The sequence below is a fragment of the Apostichopus japonicus genome, chromosome 21 (assembly GCF_037975245.1).
Source record: "Apostichopus japonicus isolate 1M-3 chromosome 21, ASM3797524v1, whole genome shotgun sequence".
Taxonomy (NCBI): Eukaryota; Metazoa; Echinodermata; class Holothuroidea; order Aspidochirotida; family Stichopodidae; genus Apostichopus; species Apostichopus japonicus.
This window is the reverse complement of record NC_092581.1, coordinates 9,881,784-9,902,339: the sequence shown is the minus strand read 5'-3', so window position 1 is coordinate 9,902,339 and position 20,556 is coordinate 9,881,784. Positions and strand designations below refer to the sequence as shown.

At 37.6% G+C, this 20,556-nt stretch overlaps 1 protein-coding gene across 9 annotated transcripts in view; it reads left to right on the top strand.

The window, feature by feature from the left end:
* Nucleotides 1–20,556, top strand: part of LOC139962807 (KH domain-containing RNA-binding protein qki.L-like) — a 91,600-nt gene that overhangs the window by 60,360 nt on the left and 10,684 nt on the right. For 4 of the 9 annotated variants that reach the window (XR_011791364.1, XR_011791363.1, XR_011791367.1 and 1 more), the window contains 2 exons: nt 8,238–8,564; nt 17,710–17,781. Coding sequence is in view for 4 of the 9 variants with exons in the window: in XM_071963151.1 (XP_071819252.1) it covers nt 8,238–8,564; nt 17,710–17,781 (399 nt within the window). In the remaining 5 variants the exon portion in view is untranslated. Of the gene's footprint in view, nt 1–8,237; nt 8,565–17,709; nt 20,222–20,556 lie in introns of those variants that run through there. The other 5 variants (XR_011791366.1, XR_011791365.1, XM_071963152.1 and 2 more) reach the window with 3 other exon arrangements.

Here is a 20,556-nt window from a genome sequence, read left to right as displayed (position 1 = left end):
TGTGATTAGCCATTTGTCATGTTTACATTACCTTTTATGTTGGTTCTTCTGCAATCTTCGTACTCTGTGATCATGCAAAATGTGGCAAAACTCTCTCGTTTTCCCGGTTCATGTGATGCTTTGGTCTTACATCTGGCAGTGATTGAGAAGGAACGTTATGTCAATTAGGAGGAGAAAAAAAAAGAAGAGTTGAAAGTTGCCATGCATTAAAGCTATTGAGAGAGAGAGACCTGCTAGTGAATGGCCTGTACTTTATTTCTCCCGCTCGCCATTGTGCAGTTAAAATGTGGATTTATGCGGTAGTAACTGCTGTGTAAGCATGCTCTCAATCAGTTTGGGGGGGGGGGGGCGGGAAAGGAGAGAAGACGATTCGCTGGAAATGGTTACATCGATAAGAAAGCTTTATTCGTCGAGAGTGACATTCTTTGGCTGACAAAAGAGATGGAGTCTTCAAAGTACCAACAAAGCTTGTGACGACAAGCCCTGATAAAAATATTAAAAAATAAGAAAAGCATGATTTTGTTGGAAGAGGATGTCGAGAAATCATGTCTTGTACACCAAAGGTTGTATAGATTATTGAGGTTATCATTTTTGGAATCTCGCCATTGGTTTCTGCAAGTTCTAACGCAAATTCAGTTTCAGCACGCAGAAGTACTAGATGCTCACAAACCAAAAAGCGTGCAGTAACAAGATAAATTTGCCAGAACCTTTACCTGAGCTGTGAGTCATGAGATATCTTAACTCAGCGATTCATATACTACCCCCCCCTCCCTACTCCCTCTTCCTGCTGGGGTACCATATTCAATTGGACGATCTTGAGTACATCACGAAAGTTGAAGATGTGTCCCTTAAGGATCGCCGTAGACGAGTGGAGGGTTTGCGATTCGGTCTTTGGAAGTTTTCAAGAGCTTGGAGATGAACCGAGTGGTTGACTTTATTCGGTGCAAGATGACACAGATTTGACGTCAGCGACGAAAATCATCTCTGACGCAGTAGCAGATCATGTGGCCTCCACAAAGGCCCCCCGAGCCATATTACTTAATTGAGGGTTTCATGCATGGATGTGCCAATCCAAGACAACATTTACAGATTGGTATTCATTAAGATACTAATAATTGAGATGATAAATGACAGCTCTCAACTCTCACCTTGTTTGCGTGAAGATGATATTCTGTACATGATTTGAACTTACGGTAACATTTGTCATTCTGGAGAAAAGTTTCCTGTCTTTTTATCGTATTTTTATCATCATTAATTCCCAAAGCAAGTTAACTTAACCATAATGCCACACACAAATCAAACATGGCTACCTTGATTTATACGACATCTCTTTACCAGGTGATCATGGGTCTAGCAGGCTAGGAAAGTTCTTTCTTTCCTGTAGTTGAACGTCAACTGAACCACCCTCATTATGTCAATACCATGGGTCTAATTACAACAACACCATGATTTCTAAGAACCTTTGATCCACCACGCTACCATTATATGAACGCCATCCCTCTATCTCCTGTACCCATCAAGCATTGGTCTGCATTTACCCTCATTAATATCCGTACCATCTTCGACCGGGTAGCTAAATATCATTTCTGCACTGGTCTCTTGAGCCCCCCTCGTGTCTCCATGGGTTTCTCCGGCCCTCCATTTATGTCTATGGCATCCATCCAAAGGAACACCATTCTGTCCTACAGATAAAGCTGTCAGTTGGTCATACTGCACGACTGTTTTCACCACTCTGCCTATGAGTCTGCCAGGCCACTCTGTCATTCCCGCTACTTTCCGTACACTTTCCAGCAGCATTTGCCCCTCTATCAAGACTTCAATGAAAAATGGCAGTCCTTACAACACAAGTATGTGATATTCTACGATACTGAGTCCACATACTTAGATATGATTGTCAAAATTTAGCTCACCTGAATTATAATTGCTTCAAGGTCCCTCTTTGGCACTCCTTGCTGTGTTACTAGGAGGAAATTTGCTTCACAAGTTGATAATTGCAAAAATGAACAGTCGAATGCCATCTTGTTTACCATAACTTCGGAAAGTTGAAACTGGCAGTCGACTTTGGAGAATTTTTCCTGCTGTGTTGGCCTGCCTTCCTGCATATAAATAAGTAAAAACCATCCATTGCTGTGTTGGCCTGCCTTCCTGCATGTAAAGAAGTACAAACCATCCATTGCTGTGTTGGCCCGCCTTCCTGCATATGAAGAAGTACAAACCATCCATTGCTGTGTTGGCCCGCCTTCCTGCATATGAAGGAGTACAAACCATCCATTGCCGTGTTGGCCACCTCCCTGCATATGAAGACGTACAAACCATCCATTGCTGTGTTGGCCTGCCTTCCTGCATATAAAGAAGTACAAACCATCCATTGCTGTGTTGGCCCGCCTTCCTGCATATGAAGAAGTACAAACCATCCATTGCTGTGTTGGCCCGCCTTCCTGCATATGAAGGAGTACAAACCATCCATTGCTGTGTTGGCCACCTCCCTGCATATGAAGACGTACAAACCATCCATTGCTGTGTTGGCCTTCTCCTTGCATATGAAGAAGTACAAACCATCCATTGCTGTGTTAGCCTCCCTGCATATAAAGAAGTACAAACCATCCATTGATCACAGTTGTTGGAAATTGTGTTGTTATATCAGAGGGTTTAACTGTGTGATTTATGTCATCATTTTCTTTCCGACATAGATATAATTAGTCAATTTACCAAGGAGACTGCAGCCAAATTGATTTGGGTTTTAGGGTGGTCTAATTTGTTCCTTTCTTTTGCCATGACTTGTTTGCGATTTTTCATACGGTGTAGAGGTCTTGAGGTGCGGATAGCAACAAGAAACAAACAAAAGAATAAAACAAATAGCAGATACATTTGTTGCCAATTTCCCCCCCCCCCCCCTCCCAATGTCTGTAGTCCAAAATTGCAGATCATTTTAAGAAAAGCCCAGATCACACTCCAGTGTTCGAACACCCGAGGTGGGTATCACCCGACCTGTAATCCAAGTCTTGCTAAGTTATTCAGGTTCATAATGCTATGAGAATGTAATCAGACATTGAACTTGAGGTGTTTCCCAGTCTTCGAAGCTAAACAGTTTTGATAAACTTTGCCTGTATAGGTTTGGAGGATGTTCAAGTTTTCAGAGCCAGTTTTATCATATTTTGAAAATTCTCAGTTTCAAAGTGGGAACCCCAAATATTGCCAAGGAAAATGTCGCTGAGCTGGTAATTAATTGGTAAAATCAATAAATATAGATGAATTCCCCTCCATAATTCATTATCCACGAGAAAGGCCACCTGGTTCTCTCATACGTGTGGTTTGCGTGATGGGGTTGACTTTATACACAGGAAGAAATGTAAGCAATGTTCTTGAATTATACATTTTACTGTAGGCAACTTTTTGCCAAAAAAATTGAGCAAGTCAAAATGGCTGAATAAATTGTGAGGGAAGGGAAATAACATATACTGAAATTTTACATTGAGCGTATGCTTGCTATTTAGGAAAGGACTTTGAGGAAGATGAAATTTGCCCAGATCTTAAAATATACAGTATATAGAGATGACTCACAGTGGCTTTGTGATGTCAGACATTTTGCTGCTAGGTGGAGAGAGAGAGAAAAAAAAAGATGTAAACCCAGCCTTGAATACTATCACACAAGTTGCAAATAAAAAGTGTGAAATGTTGTCAAAATGGTTTACGCATATTTGCTTGATTGAGAGCAATTCCAGACCGACACGGTCCAGTAGGGATGGCCGTTTGTTTCTGTTATAGGAAAGTCCAGCGTGATAGGTTTGAAACACTTGGTTGATCTTGCAGAAAAAAAGTGAAACGTGTGTCAGGGAGGAGTGGCGGGGGGGGGGGGAGACATTGATATTAGGGGAGGGTCATCAACCTGTGAGATCACAGAATATACATTATTTAACATCTGTTCATTTTGATCAGGTGAATGGCAATGAATGCAAGGGTCAAGTCAAACCCAAGTAGTGTTTGAAAGAATTGTTAAAATTGACGTGGTTTTTTGTTGTCTGTTTGCTGGTCTGAAAACAAGGGGAAACTTGAGGAGATGTGGCAGGTGGTAAGAGAGGCCATTACCAAATTTCCAGACAAAATCTATTGACGAACGTGTCGTTTTCACCTGCAAATTGCATTAAACTGCGGAAAAAAATGACGTAATCCGCTGTGACGATTTTGACCGAGCCCCTTTTCGGTAGATGCGACCTAAATATAAAGAGTTGTGGTAATCGGTGTGCCAGTTGGGATTATTATGGGGACAGGACTACATCCTGAGTGTTTCACGACTTCCTTCCTAATAGCGCTCTGAATTAGCTATTCAAGTGTTGTTTTGGTTGCAAGATGCTACATCTTCTATGTCATCATGCTCCTCCTACAGATATGAATAGATTAGGATTAGGATAGATCCTTGAGGATAAATGATATCCGACACAGTAAAATGACACTACTCAACCCCGCTGTGTGGTATACATGGTGTGGAAGAGCATGTTTGTTCTGAAACCATGCACCACCACCAACTTGTTCAAGTTATCAAGTAGTTTGACAAAAATGGGAGGAAACATTAATAGATTCCTCAAGTGGTTAGACTAAATCTTCTGTATTCAAATTGAATACAGTTGGAAGGCACCTGCAAAATGTATAATTTATCTTGACAAATACCAGACATTTTCTTGCAAATTTATTGGCAGAGATCACTTAAAAAGTTATGGAGAATGTCAACTAAAAGTAATGTTGGCATGGCAATGTAGTACACAATATAAGCTTGGTACATTAGCTTACCAGCGAAAATGTTTTTTTCTTGTTTTTAGTAACGTCATTCAGATTTTGTAGTTTCCAGCATCAGTTCTGTAGATTGCTGTACACTATAAGTCCACTTTGAACTTGGATATACAGTTAAACAAAAATTGATGTCTTGGCGCCACCAGAATAAACCTCTTGAGTATTCAACAACTGGTATTAATTTAACTATATGCAAATTTTCTTGATTTGTTCAAAATGAGCCAATGAAATCCAATTGTTATACACTTAATATGAATATTCAAAGATAATTTTCAAAACAAAATGTTTATGAATAAACAATAAACTCATCATTCTTCCACCAAATTATTCAGTTAGCTTATATCCATAGGAAATGTTCTCTTTGTGATGAACGGTATATATGCGAAGTAATTGCGTTCATGGAAATGTGCTTTATGTGGGATATCTCTCCTTAACAATTAATCCTAATTGTGATAATGAGGTGGAATTTATCATACATAACATGAATATTCAACAGTCATCTGAGATAACAATCATCTCCGGGGAACTCGTTCAATTATCTTAAGCCGTCTGCAAGTTCACAAATGGCTCGCCAAGTGCTCATCAGTTTTTCATTTAATCATTTCTATCAAAGCCATCATTTAATAAACCAAATATCTGGAGGATGACACATTGGATTACGCTCATTAGATCAACAGAATTTCCTTTGGAACCAGTGAATTGATTTAATTTAATTTAACGAATGAATGAATTTATTTATTTCTTCCCAAGAATAATTAAACATGGTGAAGCATTTTTATGCATCTGGCAATTTTAATTTTGATCCCTTAGCAACCTTTGTTTTTGCTTTAACATATCGCACCATGGCCTTTTGACATATTTTAGAAGAGAGGATAGCGATCGAAGGCAGAGCCAAAGTGTTCTTGCAAGTTTCTTTATATTTTCTATCGATGGTACAAATGGACGCAACCAAAATAGACTTGCTTTGTGAATAATTTTTAAAACTGTTTGAAAGGATCTGTCCGACATGTCACAGTGACGAAAACAAGGCTCGGGGGAAAAAAATTGAACTGGGCACTCTCTGGTAAATGGCAACCATTAGCATTAAAGAAGTATGTTGGAATCTTGTCATGGAAGTTTCGGTAGTGATGTGTTTCAGAATTGGGTCTGGTTCTCTGGTGTGTCTGCTACTTCTTCAGATTGATTGATTGATGGATGGATTGATTCTCAGTTTAGCTTTCAGTGGAAGATGGATAGTAAACAATTAAAAGATAGCCAACATGTGACCCAGATGAAGTTTTTGGAGTTAGAAAACAAAGTATTCCCTAGATGGTAGTCAATTATGAATATAAAAACTTCCAATTACAAGTTATATTGCAGAACAATTGGTTCATTACCCGATTCCCATGACTAATACCTTACTGCTGCTTGCTGCTCAAACACCAGGTGTCTCTGAATACAACAATGGTACAGTGGCCCCAGTGGCATCGCCAGGTGGTGGCCTGGGGGGGGGCACATGTGCCTCAATCCAAAAAATTGTGCCCCTCCAGGTTTCCACCCCCCCCCATATTCGATTTGTAGTGTTAAAAAAAATACTAAATCAAAAACTTTATCTGCCTCAATTTAAAACAGAAATATCGGTCAGACTAAGCCCATAAATTCTTGAACATGAAGTTACTTCAAGTTGCAAAATATAGCACCAGATTCCATCTAAGGACCCTTTATTAATAAAAAATTTCCCCACCCCTTAGACCCCTCTCCCAGGATGGTATACACAAATAAACATTGTGCTCCCTAATTAAGTGCTGTTTTCCCCCCCAAGATTGAAATGTCTGGCGACACCACTGAGTGGCCCTTAATACCACACAACTTAAATATAATAAATGTGTATATATAGCTGTTGTATCTTGGCAGTATGTAGCTACTGTAAGTTATATACAGATTGCCCTTCTTATACTGCCACCTGAAGTATAGGCTAATAGGTTTAGTTTGGGGGCTGCCACATAGTGATATATATATGGCTCTGAGAGTGCTGTTCGAGTTTGGTGTAACATATCCTGAACAGGCAGCAACATTATATATGCTACGGTTCTGAGTTTGCATGGCAACAGGTGTTAAATGATATTTACTGCATGTAAAAGTTGTTGTTATTTTCGTTGTCGTCATTTGTTGCGTGCCACAGGTAGGCAAGCAAACCTATACAATCAAATCGGGCATGTGTTCGTGCCTGTATGTGTGTGTGTACCTTTTGTGTGTTGCAGTAGCTAGCTTGTGAATATCTCAAGAAGGGTCATGTTGCAAGATACATTGTATGTGACAAGTGGATTATGTTAATCTGTTGAATGAGTACAAGGATGCTATTGCTAGTGGAGGTCAAAGGCTATGAAAGGTCTGTAGATGACAAACTGAAAATCTTAAAAAAAAAATCAAGAACTGTAACTTGGGTAATGTATCTGTTCATGGGTTTTTGCAGGGGTTTTTTTTGTTGCCAATTTTAGCAGTCAAACCTAACCAATTTACGTCTTAAATCCATAGAGGTGTTAATTCAATCTATCAAACTAAGAATCGTTTGACATTTTGTTCGCTATGTAAATGTTACTTTGCTAATTGTTGAGCAAACAGTGATCAGTCTCATCTTGTAAACATTTCTGACATGCAGACACTTTACCATCCTTAATCATAGACAAAACTGTTTCTTGAACCAAACATGGCATATTCAAACTAACGATTGCATTTGTTGTTATGAGTTAAATACATGCACCCTTGTCGAGAGCAGACCAAAAGTTAATGCAAGTTAATGCGGGGAATTTCGTACTCCACAAATATTGAGGTATTTTAATTTTGATTTGTATGTTTGTGTGTGTAATCTTATCAGTTCTGATGACATGATGAGGGATTTTTTAAAAGAAAAAATTATAAGATAACATTATTTGGCCTTACTCTTTCCTTTCATGAGGGAGTATAATAATTAATGACACTATATCATAGCAAAATCAGCACAATATACAGCTTAAGTCATATCCTCAACTGGATCAATGAAGGGAGCAATGCTTGTCAAAATGTTATTCTTCTTGCTAAAAAAAAGAAAGCACTCTGGACTATTTATTCAAGCATGATACAGGTGTACTGAAGTGTATCGCGTGGATTTTTCTTTTGATTTTTTTTCTTCATAATGTCAGTTGTTTTATGTATTTTACTTTGCTTCCTGTATATACATACATGCATACACACATATATTACCACACTTTGTACAGTTCGTATAAAGTAACTTTTTCCTTTTTTTGAAACTAGTCGATGTGGATGCAGGTGTTAATTTTCTGACCGTGATTCGAACAGCTGAAATGCCACTCTCAACCGTGAAGAACCAGAAATATTAAATATAAATATTAAATATAAATATAAATATTAAGAATGTTTTTATTGTGAGTTTAATGTATTTTTTTGTTTGTGCTCGTCTCTTCCCTTCTATAAAGTGTCACCACGTACAGTGCCTCCACCAGGACCAGCCATGGTACCACAACCTCTGAGGTCACCCACTCCAGCGGCCCAGGCGCACCTCATGGCCACACCCTTCCTGCCAAGAGTCTCCAGTCAGTCCATCCTTGCCAGCGGCCTCAACGGTCTTAACGGCCTCAACGGTCTCAACGGTCTCAGCCACCACGCCATGGCGCCCACCATGCTCCCTGCACACGATGCCTCCGGGAGCATAATCTACCACGTCGACCCCTACCAGCTGGGACTCGCACCTGCCTTACTGGATTACCACCAAGGTACACCGGGAGCCCATGATGGTGCTATTGGTATGTCAATGGCTGTCCATTAGTGAACAAAAAAACAAAAAAAAAACTCCATCTCTGTTTTGATGCAACTCAATTGTTATGGTTGAGAATCATCCAGAGTAAGATAACTGTTTTTTTTTTAAAAGCAGCTGATATGTGATGGGCTTTTGCATGGTATTATCATTGATACATTGCTAGCATTGTCACCACTTAATAAGTCTTGGGGTAGGTTGATGCTCTCAGCTAGAGATGTTTGTATTTGTGTGGAAAAGTGCACAAAATTTGGGAAAAGACTTAAGAAAAGATAATGGCAGTTTGACATCTCTTTAACAAATTATATATATTTTGTTTTTAAATAGTTTTCAGTGTTTATTAAACTATTTTCTAAAATGATAGAAATGGAATGGTATCTCTCACTCTGTGTTTGTGTGATGAAACTAATTTAGCCATTTAAAAAAAAAAAATTGTGTGCAAATTTCAATCGTGAAATGACAAAAGTTATTTCATTTTTTAATGGCAAGCCCTTTAGTAAAAGGCTGTTTACCAAATAGGATTTTTAAAAAAAACAAAAACCACCAAAGGATATTGTTTTCCTTCACTCATTGTACCTATGTGAATAGTTTGAACTCATATTCCAGGGTTTTCATACTCCGGCACCAAATAGCATATAATCTTTACATGCTGTATGAAGTAATTGTCTGTGAATGAATTTACACCCAGTAGCACCATTAAAGCTGCTGTTTTTTAAACACTAATTGTATTGGTTTATCATAATCTAGCACCAACCTGCACCATTCATTAAAATTAAGTCCTTCACCAGGTTTTCTCAAAAGCAAACTATTTTAATGATTTTTTTTTTTTTAAAACATCTTGTTTAGTTCTTAATTCACTCAAATCACTTATTGCCCACAGCATCGAAGACATCGTTAGTACTTAACGATAAACTTAATTGAGATAGAAACTCGTTATTGTTGGAATATTGGCCGACCGTTCTAACAGAATAAGGATTGATTAATCATCGTCAGTGATATCTTCAATCAATGCAATCATCTATGTTTGCGCATCCCTCAATATCTCGATGAAACCAAATAGCTCCAGAGAAACCTTGGACCGAAATTAAAACTATTTAATGGGTTGATTTAGTGGAGGCCTCAATAGGTTTTAGGCTGTTGTCAAAATTTGAAACATTTCACAACAATTATCTACCAGATGAGGCAAAAAAAATCAGATTATCATTGTTAATTCTTCCCCAACCATTGATTAGATAGAAACTGGGAAAATAAAGAAAACAATGAGGGTAAAAGGAGGGGGGGGGGGCCTCTTTGTTATTTCAAACTGCTGAGAAGAATGTTTTTAAACCATCCCCATAGTTCTAGTTTCTGCTGCCTGATGATATTCCTGTTTGGTAAAAGGTGGCTTGACCAGAAGAAGAAGAGTTCAGACAGACACAGGCAGTAAAGTAGTTGGTTGATGACTTTAACAACTGTCTTGAAAGTCTGTGATATTGCAAACTCAGCCTTAGATTTTCCAACCCTTACGTTACAGTGTGTGTGTGTTTTGGAGGAAACCGAAGGAAATCGGGGCACCATCTGTTAATCCCATTTTTTTCAGTTAACAGGTGGTGTCAGGGTCAAAGGTCGAGATATTAGCCAGGCACTATATGATATTGAAAGCCAATTCATTGTGTCTGGCAAAGTGGTATGTTGGGCTTCATGATTGGACTAATATTGTGGCTGCTGCTATAAGGTGAATGGTAAAGAGGAAGAGCTCTTGTGTGGTAAAAGATTGTCTCGATAGACAGGTACAATGATTTCATTTTAATGGCTAATACTACTCTGTAATGACCTTGCTGGCAAAGCAGATTTTTTTTTGATTGCTGGTGAGAGACCTCCTCTACGTGGTATAAAAGCAAGACAAGATATGTGGCATAGATCGATGTGGCATAGATTAATATTCCAAGAAATATATATAACCTGTATTTAAAAACCAGACATTGGAAAAACTCACTGGCAGTAGTATCCCCCATATGATATAACAGAAACTGTTAATGATGCAAACATAAACATTTAATGAAGGGAATAGGGAGATAAAAAGACCAAAAAATGTGCACCCTTAAATAGGTCAGCATATCATGGCTATTATTGAAAGGCACATTTCAAGAGAATATTCTGCTCATCGACATTCGCAATAACAAGTTCCGAGACGACTGTTTTAGCACTTAAGGAATTTTGCAGTGATTTCATTTAAACAGCTTGCAGTCCAACGCCAGATTCTTTTCGTCTTATGGCCTAGCTTCAAACAATTAAAATTTACAGCATCTCTTAAGTACTGCTATTTTTGGTATCACATTAGCAAAATTTTGAAGGGAGACAAAACAGAAATGGAGACAAAAATGTGACGAAAAGTGAAGCCAAAGTTAATATTCGCCTTGATTTAAGGTGGATCGCATAAAATTTGATGATGCTAAGTGGACGAAGGGGGGGAAAAATTGACTAGTAATAAAAGAAAAAAATGAAGCTATATTTGTGATGATCAAATTTCATTATTGATGGAATGATTGGAAATTTCATGCTACAAAAATGAGGAATAGGATGGGAAGAGGGGGAGGGGGAGGGGGTGGTGTTTTGGATGTTTACATGGCAACAATGTCAGATGACTAGTACCAAAAATGGTTCATGGATATTCATTGGGTTCAGGATAAGCAGTGGACATACAATGGTTTCAATGGTCAGACCAATTGGGCGTTTATGTATGTTTAAACATCTGCTGATGAAGTTCTTGTTGTTGTGTGTCACCTCCAACAGCAAAGAGGTAGGGAGGGGATTGAACTTGATTCTCACACATACTGGTACCTAAGTGGCGTCCTTGTCTCATAATGTATCTTGCGACCTTTGACCATGCGATCTGAGCGCCTGTGATAGCAAGTGAGCTCCACTGGAATAATAACAGCTTCCTGGCCAGTTGCTATGTATGTGGCTGTTGATTCCACATGTCATTGACCGCCCTCTCTCAGTGTATAACGATATTGTGTAACGGATATAACCCTGCCATTAGTGCAGTAGGCGAGGTCAGTGTTCAGTGTGAACTTAGCTGAATCTATATGTAATGTCAGAGGTCATACCTCTGCTAGCATCTAGTCTCCTTCCGTGGAGGGAGGTGACCGACGGTCAGGAGTAGTGATTCTGCAAAGTATCTTTAATCTGCCGTTTGACCTCATTAAAGGTGGCCTACTTACTACAACAACTTATTGGACCCATATGTTTTGTATTGAAATACCATTGCACAGTAAGGTTTAATTATAAAAAGGATAGGAACAACATCACTGATGGTATTTGGAGCAGCACTATCAATTTGAAGTCTTGATGTTGTGACCAAAATTAGGTCTGATGAAAAGCTCCGGGAAAAAATATATCTCTCTAAACATTGTCTCCTGGTCATGAAGATAGACTGTTCCAGAACTAATAAAAAAAAAAAAAACCTTCTTGGCACATTCCCTGATGGGTCAGACTTTAAAAGGGTTGACATATTATTACAGATGTCCATGATGACAGTTAAATGGAACCTTAAAAAGAAATCAAGCTTTTTGCATTTTGTAGATGAATTTCTTGAGTTTTTACAGATTTATTTGCCCAAAAAACAAGAAGAAAAAAAAGGCATTAGTTGATTTGCCTTTAAGACAGAAAATTTGATTTTTAGTATCGCATGCTAGCAACCAAACTGTTGATAGAGAGACAGAAATAGATCCACCCCCCGCCCCCCCCCCCCCGGTACTCTGTGCTTCATATTTGATGTCTGCGGCATGAGGAGAGAAACTGTCCAATTAAAAACGGCATTCTTAAGTGTGTGAAAATATGTCAACTCTTTTGGAAATATTTGAAATGGAAAAAAAAAACTTGACTAGTGAAGCTATGCAACTGCATGGTTATGGGAATTTGAGCTTCACATTGCAAACTGTATAGACTTTGTAAGACATAACACAAGCGAGCTGCTTTAAGTAGTTTCGAAGATGCATGGTATTTGAAAGAGTTTCAGATGCATGGTATTTGATCGCATGGAAAAAAAATCAGACTTAAAGGAACCCCTCCAAATCTAATATATCCTCTTACATCATAATCTGCACTCCTGTTTTCGGAAGATATAATCTGCAAAGGATAATTGATCAATGTTAACATTTCTAAAAACTACCGTTATTTCATAACTACTAATGTTAGATGCTTATTAGTATTAACAAGATCATCATTTGCATCGCTATGTATGATAAAGGGATAACAGGGAGAAATACCAGCCAGATACTTTTTCAGGAGTTCAAAAGTTAGTAGGAATAGGTTATTTTGTGTTTGTCCATTTAATAGAGCAGGGACATCTAATTATAATAGAACTTTCGATTTTAGTTTATATAAAACCTGAATTGGACCGAATAATTTCCATGATATCGTTAAATAATGTGGAGTCTTTTTGTAACCTTAGGTTGAAAACTTGTATGTGATAGATGGGAGACAATGGAGGGGGAGGGGGGTTGGGAAGGGGGTGGAGGAAGAGACCAATGCTTAGGTACAACTGTGTAGTTGCAGTGTCTTTGCTAATCGGTCGAATTCAGTCTTTTTTTGCGACAATCAGACAATAACAAAAGATTTCCAGCAATCAGAGTTTCCATGGTGATGAAGGTCTCCACGAAATAGTTGCATAAATAGCATTCCATAAGGGAAGAGACATATTTTGCATCGTACGTAAACACTGCAGCCGGAGTTTGCGGGGAGCCATCAGGGCATAATTGCATTAGGCATTAAATTTATGGTTAGAATCACAGTAGGGATAAATTGAGACAGACACCACCAGCATTTACCATAAATTGCAGAGATTGCCATAAATTGTAAATTCCCATACCATGTGATTCAGGAGATGCTGCTGAAAGCACATCCCCAGTAATTAGCGGCGTTGATGGAGATTTTCAAATCTGAATGACAGTGTTTACGAATCTGCCATAATGGGAGGGGGAGGGGGAGAGCCATGCAGGGGGACCATGATAAACTTAGGAACTGATCAGGAAATTCTAATCATTTGAAAGCTGATGCGGGATTTTGTTCTATTTTGCTCTGTTTATATCAATTGTATGACATTTTCAGACCCGTAATTCAATCCAACAAGGCAACTGCTTAGTGATTTTCTCATGTTACGAAAAAGCATTTCCTGCTTCCTACACTAGGGAACGATAAGTTAGCATCGATGACGATTTATCTTAAAGTCAAATTTTCTCCTGAAGTTATTTGGATACTTAAAGGGGCTACATGAAAAAATGATAAGATGTGCTATATCGGTTTTGTTCTTAAAGGCATTTATTATTTGTTACTTGAAATGCATGAAATTGGAATTTGATATTAGGAAATGGAAAAAAAGTTAGAATAATCACACCTCCCTCCCTCCCACCCCAAATGCCATTTTAAGGGAAAAAATAAATTGATGTCAGTACATGTCTCTAGTCTTTAACATCACAATTTTTGGCGGCCTTTGATTTTTTGTGTATTTCTGTTGTAAAACTGAGTTGCTTTATAGTCTATCAGGCTCTGACACTGTTTCTTCAGGGACGGCATTTTACCGGTTAAAGAGGAACCTATTTCTGATATCTTGCCGAAAGACAAGGTTAAACAAGTTGTCATGTCGACATTTAGAATGCAGTTTAATAGCAGGAAATACAGGGAGGTCAAATGGTCTATAAAGCAAATAGCTCTAAAACTACAATGTTTGCAATGTCTGTCCATTGACTCAGTTCTTTGTGTGATCATCATCATCATCATATTAGTATATGCCTATAATTGGTGAGTCACTATGAAAATATGAACTATGAAGAAAATAGGAAAGTAAAACATTCTTGTGGTGGCTTTACAGGCATGTGGGCATTAACTAATATGTTGGGGGGGGGGGGATTTTGGAAAGTCATATTGACGGGGAAAGATTGACTGATAGCAGGAAAAGCTGTTGGTGTGATGTTAAACTCTTCGTGCCTGTTTCATTTTGCAATTTTGGATTGAACTTTAAAAAGAAAAATTGCAAAATTTAAAAACAAAAATAATAATAATGAAAAGAAGTACCCCATTTAAGCTCTTCCGATTAGATGTCCATTCTTGTGGTGAGATCTGATCTTTGGTCATTCGTTACTATAAGCGCAAGGACAAAAACAAAACTTCGTACCTGGTCTTTATAAACCTGAAAGCAAGAGACACTGTATTTACTGTACGCAGTCATTGGTGTTAGTAGTTCATGGGAAAGAATCTTACCGTTAATAGGTGTACAATTGTGGAAAAAAATAATTGTGGAAACAAAATAACTGTGTCAGTTTTTGACTGTAACTCAATATGTATTGACAAAAACTAATGCCAAATTTCTCGTTCAATTTCTGTTTTCACACAAAATTCATGATTGCAATGGATGGCGGCAAAAAACAAACTCATCATGAAAATTTGATATCAAAGGTAGATTGGTAGCTTGGTAGATCACGTACTGAATCAGAGTCATGTTGATCGTCTCCAAAATTAGAGACCAAGGATAATTGCTCTTGGCTACAACAACGACAAGAGAACCTTCCTTATAATAGTTTGAAGGGAAACTATTTGTGATTTGACCTGTCATAGTTCCAAATGTTTGTGGTTATTATGAAAGCACTGGGTTGTTTCGGGCAAGAGTTCTCAGTTAATAGTCTCCAGAGCATGGATTGTGATATTGTGAAACAACAAAACCCCACAAATACTGTTTAATGTCTGATTTTATAGGGCTTTTAATATTCTAACTGCAAAGTCATAGCTATATCATGGAATGTACATAACACTTAACCTAGAAAACAAAATCATGTATTATAGCATGTAAAAACAAATTGTAGAATTAAATTACTGTTGCCATGAAATTAATTAAAAAAAGTAAAGGACAATGTTGCCCTGTCCTTTGACAAATGTTTCTCTTCTCTCTGGGATGAAACGGTAGTATCAATCCTTTCGTATCGACTGCGAAATTTTGATCGAGTGATAAGTAGATCTAACTTTGTCGTTGTTGCTAATGACCGTTAAACCGTGTCAGATAGACGTTCCAAAGCATGAGTTTTTAACCTCATGCCGTCGATCGGTCATAAAATTAGTTTACGTTGGCCCTCGTCTATTTGACACAAAAAGAAATTTCTAGGCCTCCCAAACTGATAATTAGAGGGGTTTGGTATGACGGCCGTGCATTTCTGAGATGCCAGAGTGGAATCCCCCCGAGATCAGCACGGTCAATCGACTGGCACTCGGGTAATAACGTCGTCTCTTCATCTTATTTAGCACGGATCGCCATTTGTGATATTATTTGGGGAGTAGGTCAGGCCTTAGCTTTCTTCTTTTACCCGTGGTTTTTGCTTGGTATCTTCATCTTTTCCAACTGCTGCTCCCTGGAATAGATTAACATCTTCTCGAGAGGACACAAAAGTCTCTGCTGCGGCTGCCGTCCATACCCCGTCCGTCCGGCACTGGACACATAGGGAGGTGTTTGACAGGCTTGACCCCGAGCATATCTTTTTCTATCGCAGTAGCTAGAAGTTTTCTAATTAGTAATCTTAGGTAATTCAATTTGGATACTTTAAGGAGGTCATGCGTCATAGCTATGAGATGTCTCTGAAATTGCAGGGAATGAATTATGAACCTGTCAACCAGGTTTTGATGAAAATTAATATGGGTAGATATTGTACTGCTTGCGCAGTGAAGGTCACATTCCGGAATAGTATGTTTGTTAGCCATACGTCCTAGGTACAGCTAAATGATGCCCCAGGAGCCTGTTTTATTCTAGCCTTCTTTGTCTTCTGTTTTTATTTTATTTTAGATTTTTTTTCTGTGTTTTTAAGAACAGAAGTTGTCATCAACGGAACTAAACAATATGCACAGAATTTAGCCTTTCCTTTTTTTTAAATCAACTACAAGACCGTCTGTATGCCTCCCTAAAATCAATTTGAATTATGCAAAGTAAAAATGGAGATGAAATCTGCATAATTTTTCAAAGTTTCATACGCTGTTCTCGTTTTAGTGTTAAGGGCCCTCAAGTCATGCAGAACTCCTTAAGAAGCCTTTCCATGTCAAATTGGTGCCGGATTTATGAAATCAAAACAAGGAATGCTTATCTGAATAAATTTCTGTGTACACAGTAGAGAGAGAGAGAGTCTGAGTGATTGAATTAATGTCATATTAAATTGGTAGGAGTCTGTGGAAATGTGGAAACGTTTAAAGATCTAATGAATTAACAGCCCTGTATCTGCGTCTTGAAATGTCAAAGTTGGAACTCATAATTTGATATTAAAATCAAAAGCAATAATTACTGACAATTATTTTTTATGGGTACTTTTCAGTTGGTTATTAAGTATGAGCTGGTGCAGCAGGAAAAATGCATAGGGCATTTCATCCGCGAATAAAAAACGAACCGCTTGTGAATTTTTTTGAAACCCTGAAATTTATAGCACAAACAATATTGTTATTTCTGAACAGACAGTACTTAACAGTTAAATCATGTCTCGCCGAGTGAATTTGCAGAGATGAGGAACCTGAGCTTGATTTCAATTGTGCATGAATGCTTTCTATCACATGCCGGTTATTTTTGCTTTGGCTTTTTATGAAGAAAATATTGCCCCCTTTTTTTCTCCCCCTTTTTTTTTTAAAAGCGAAATTCAAAACTATAATTTTAACGAAAGTAAATTTAGTACTCATTTTCATATCAAAATATGTGCAATGATTGGACTGGTCCAACATTCTTCTTCAAAATTTTATTTCTTCACCCTGATCCATTTTACCTGATTTCCGTTCACCGCTTTCATATATGCTTCACCAACCTTTCGATGAAATTGCTTGTCACCACCAGAGAGAGAGAGAAAGAAAAAAAAAAAAAGGGGGGAGGGGGAAAAGTATGTCTTTGCATGAGGTGAACTAACCTATTAAGATTTCTGTGAAGCATTCTAAACACCGAATGAAATGTGTAATCTCCTTCCCCCTTTTAGTTTTGGTTATCGTTGTTATTAATTTTACTATCATTAATTTATGCCGATAAATAATGATTTGCATGCACCAACCATCGTCTTCATTTTAATGTCACGTTGTCGGCCACATGAGATCTCTCTTTTCATTGCACTAACCCAACTTTTTGCTTCTCACATGACACCCAGGTCCGGCCGCAAAATTGCGTCGTGCTCAGATCAGGGAGCATCCCTATCAAAGGGCGATGCTTGACCCAAGAGGTTAGTATTTATATCAGTTGTTCCCTGTTTAATAATTATGTTTTCAACATTTTTTGCTCAGCTTTTGCTTAGAGGTTACAATGTGCTGTTAGCCTCTCAGGCAGCTGGTCTGCCATTTTGGTTGCTATGGGGACCGTACTACGGTAAGGTAATAATAATGTCACTGCCAATTTTTCTTGGGTGACAGCAAAGTACTAGGACCTCTACAATTTGACTTTTAAGTCGATTGGTCTTCAATTACAATGTGCAATTTCAAACTGGTCATCATCCCACTTCTGACACTAGTTTGACACAAAGTTTGGAACAAATCTCGCCCTTTCTATAAAGACTGAAGTACCTTTGTTTTTTGTTATGGGGTTTTCTTTTTTTTTCTTTTTATTTTGTTGTTGTTTTTGTTTGTTTTGGGTTTTGATCAGTTAATAAAATAGGGAAACGTATTGTATCAAAGAGAAACTCAAGTCACATGTGGATACAAAACTTTCCTCAAAGGAAAAAATATTACATGAAATGGTTGTTATATCCACAATCCAGGAAATTGATGTCACAAATGTGATAGAAGAACCCTGAAGGGCATTTTGTATTTAAGCAAATGATTAAACAAGAAGGTTTATTAAAAAAATTCATTTTAAAGGTGACAAACACATTTTTGCAAGTTTTGTATTAAGAGATTGGTGTATGTAAGATGTACGATTTTACAGTGTGCTACAGAGAATTTTCTGTGCTAGTTGGTGGATGATTTGCTATGGCCTCTTACAATGACATTTAAATGTTAGCAGGTAACATATGGTGTTTGTAGCAGTATACATCGTAGAAGAGGTGACATGCTATTACCACAATCATGTGTGCTATTTTCAAGTATAAGTCAGAACAATATATTTTTACAACAATTATTCAATAAATCTGCAGAATACTGTTGCCAGATACCATATGTGTCTGTTTACAAAGCTTTAAGCAAAAAGTGCTATAGACTATAAGTTAGTCCTGCAAATTTAAAACTTTCTTTATTTTAGTTCTTATTGGAGCTACCCAAGTTATTTCATTCTGATGTCAGTTTTGTCAAAATTTGTGAAGCCCTTCGTCGCTTCACCTTATTTTATTTTTTTGATCTCTTGTGATTACACCTCGTTCTTTCAGTTTTGCTAAGAGTGGAAGTGAGCAATGTGCATATTTTATTCGTACTTTTTCTTTGAGCAATTTTGCTACAAAAATGCTGCCGTCCTGAATTTTACCAAATGAGGAAAGGGTACTTTAAAAATCACTGTTTTCATGGAGTCTGATTGTTTTCTGCCACCAAGTCAAATTTTGAAAACGATTCAAGAAACATTGCTTTTCATTAGACAAAGGGAATATGGGAAACTTTTGTAAGGTTATGAAAATTGTTACTGCCATTCTGCAAGAAAAGGAATCCTTGTTACATAAAAGGATTTTGATTTTGTCCTGCATGAATGTTATCAAAAGACTACTCTGTGACATTGCAGAGAAAGAAAATATAATTTCGTTTTCATGCAGCGAGTTCCCCGTTATTTTGGAAATTGCTTTTTTTGATACCCTGTTTAAGAACCCTTATAGTTCATTTTGGGAATAAAAGCCATTTTTTGACATTTGTGTGTTTTTGTGAGAAATTTCGTCCACGACCTTACATTTTGGACCAAAGAGGGTTAACTTGAAGAGAAAAAAAAGTCCCCCAAATTGTGCTATGACTTTGCAATTTTTTTATTTTTTTTTATTTTTTATTATTACTTTTTGCCATTTCTTAATTTTTCGTAGTAGTGAATACCTTTCTGCTTACTCTTTCTTTTTGGTCAGAATAGATGTATATTTTTGCAGTTTTGTATAGATCCGTGTAATGGTGATTTGCCAATGTACATAATGTAGTAAACTCTTCCCCTTTGTTTTCTTTACGACAATTTTTATCTCTTTTCTTTTTTTTCCTTCTTCTTCGTTAGTCTACAAGTATTATGTGCCTAGCAATGTTATAGTTCTTTAAAAATTTGTATATTTTTTTTCCAATTTTAATTTTTATGTGTTTAAATTTTTATATTTGTTTCACTCTTTCTGCTTTGCTGCCAAAGAGGAGTCTGACAGTGGCGAGGAAGCCACGAATAGAAACGAGTAAAAAAATGTTTGAAATTCTTTTCCTTCGGTCAAAGGTCGTGTGCATGTGGGCAGTGGTATGAATATAATCAATATGGTTTACGGGTTATGGGGGCGAATCTATATATCGTATATGGTGTATCTTAAATCCATTACTGTTGGTGAACTGTTAATAGTACTGTAATATGAAGATGAATATAAAAGAGAGTGGAAGAAACAGCATCGTCTGTGACTGTACTGTACAAGTAAGAAATGCATAAGTAAATATATATGGTATGTTGTACGTGGAATGTCTATTTGATTTATACATCTCAAATAAAAAATTTGGATCACAAAAAAGTACAAAGCCGTCCATGTATTCCATCATCTCTGTAACCGTTCCGAAGAGAAAAAAAGGAAAAAATGGAACCTTCCAAATGATGAGCCTGACTTGATTTAAAGTGGTGGAAGTTTTAAGAATGGAAGTTGCTTGTAGACTGTGTCTTTTCTTGTTTGAGTATGAGGTTAACTAATACATGGATTGTGAGGTTCTGTGATACTAATCCCTTGTTTTCTAAGGGGCATAACAGATCTCCCATCCTCCCCCTCAAACGAGGGATGAGGAGCTTCCATGGCAGTTTGGTTTAAAATCTCCTCTTTGGCTTCTCGATCTGGAAAGAGAGGAACCAAGGATCGGAAGAT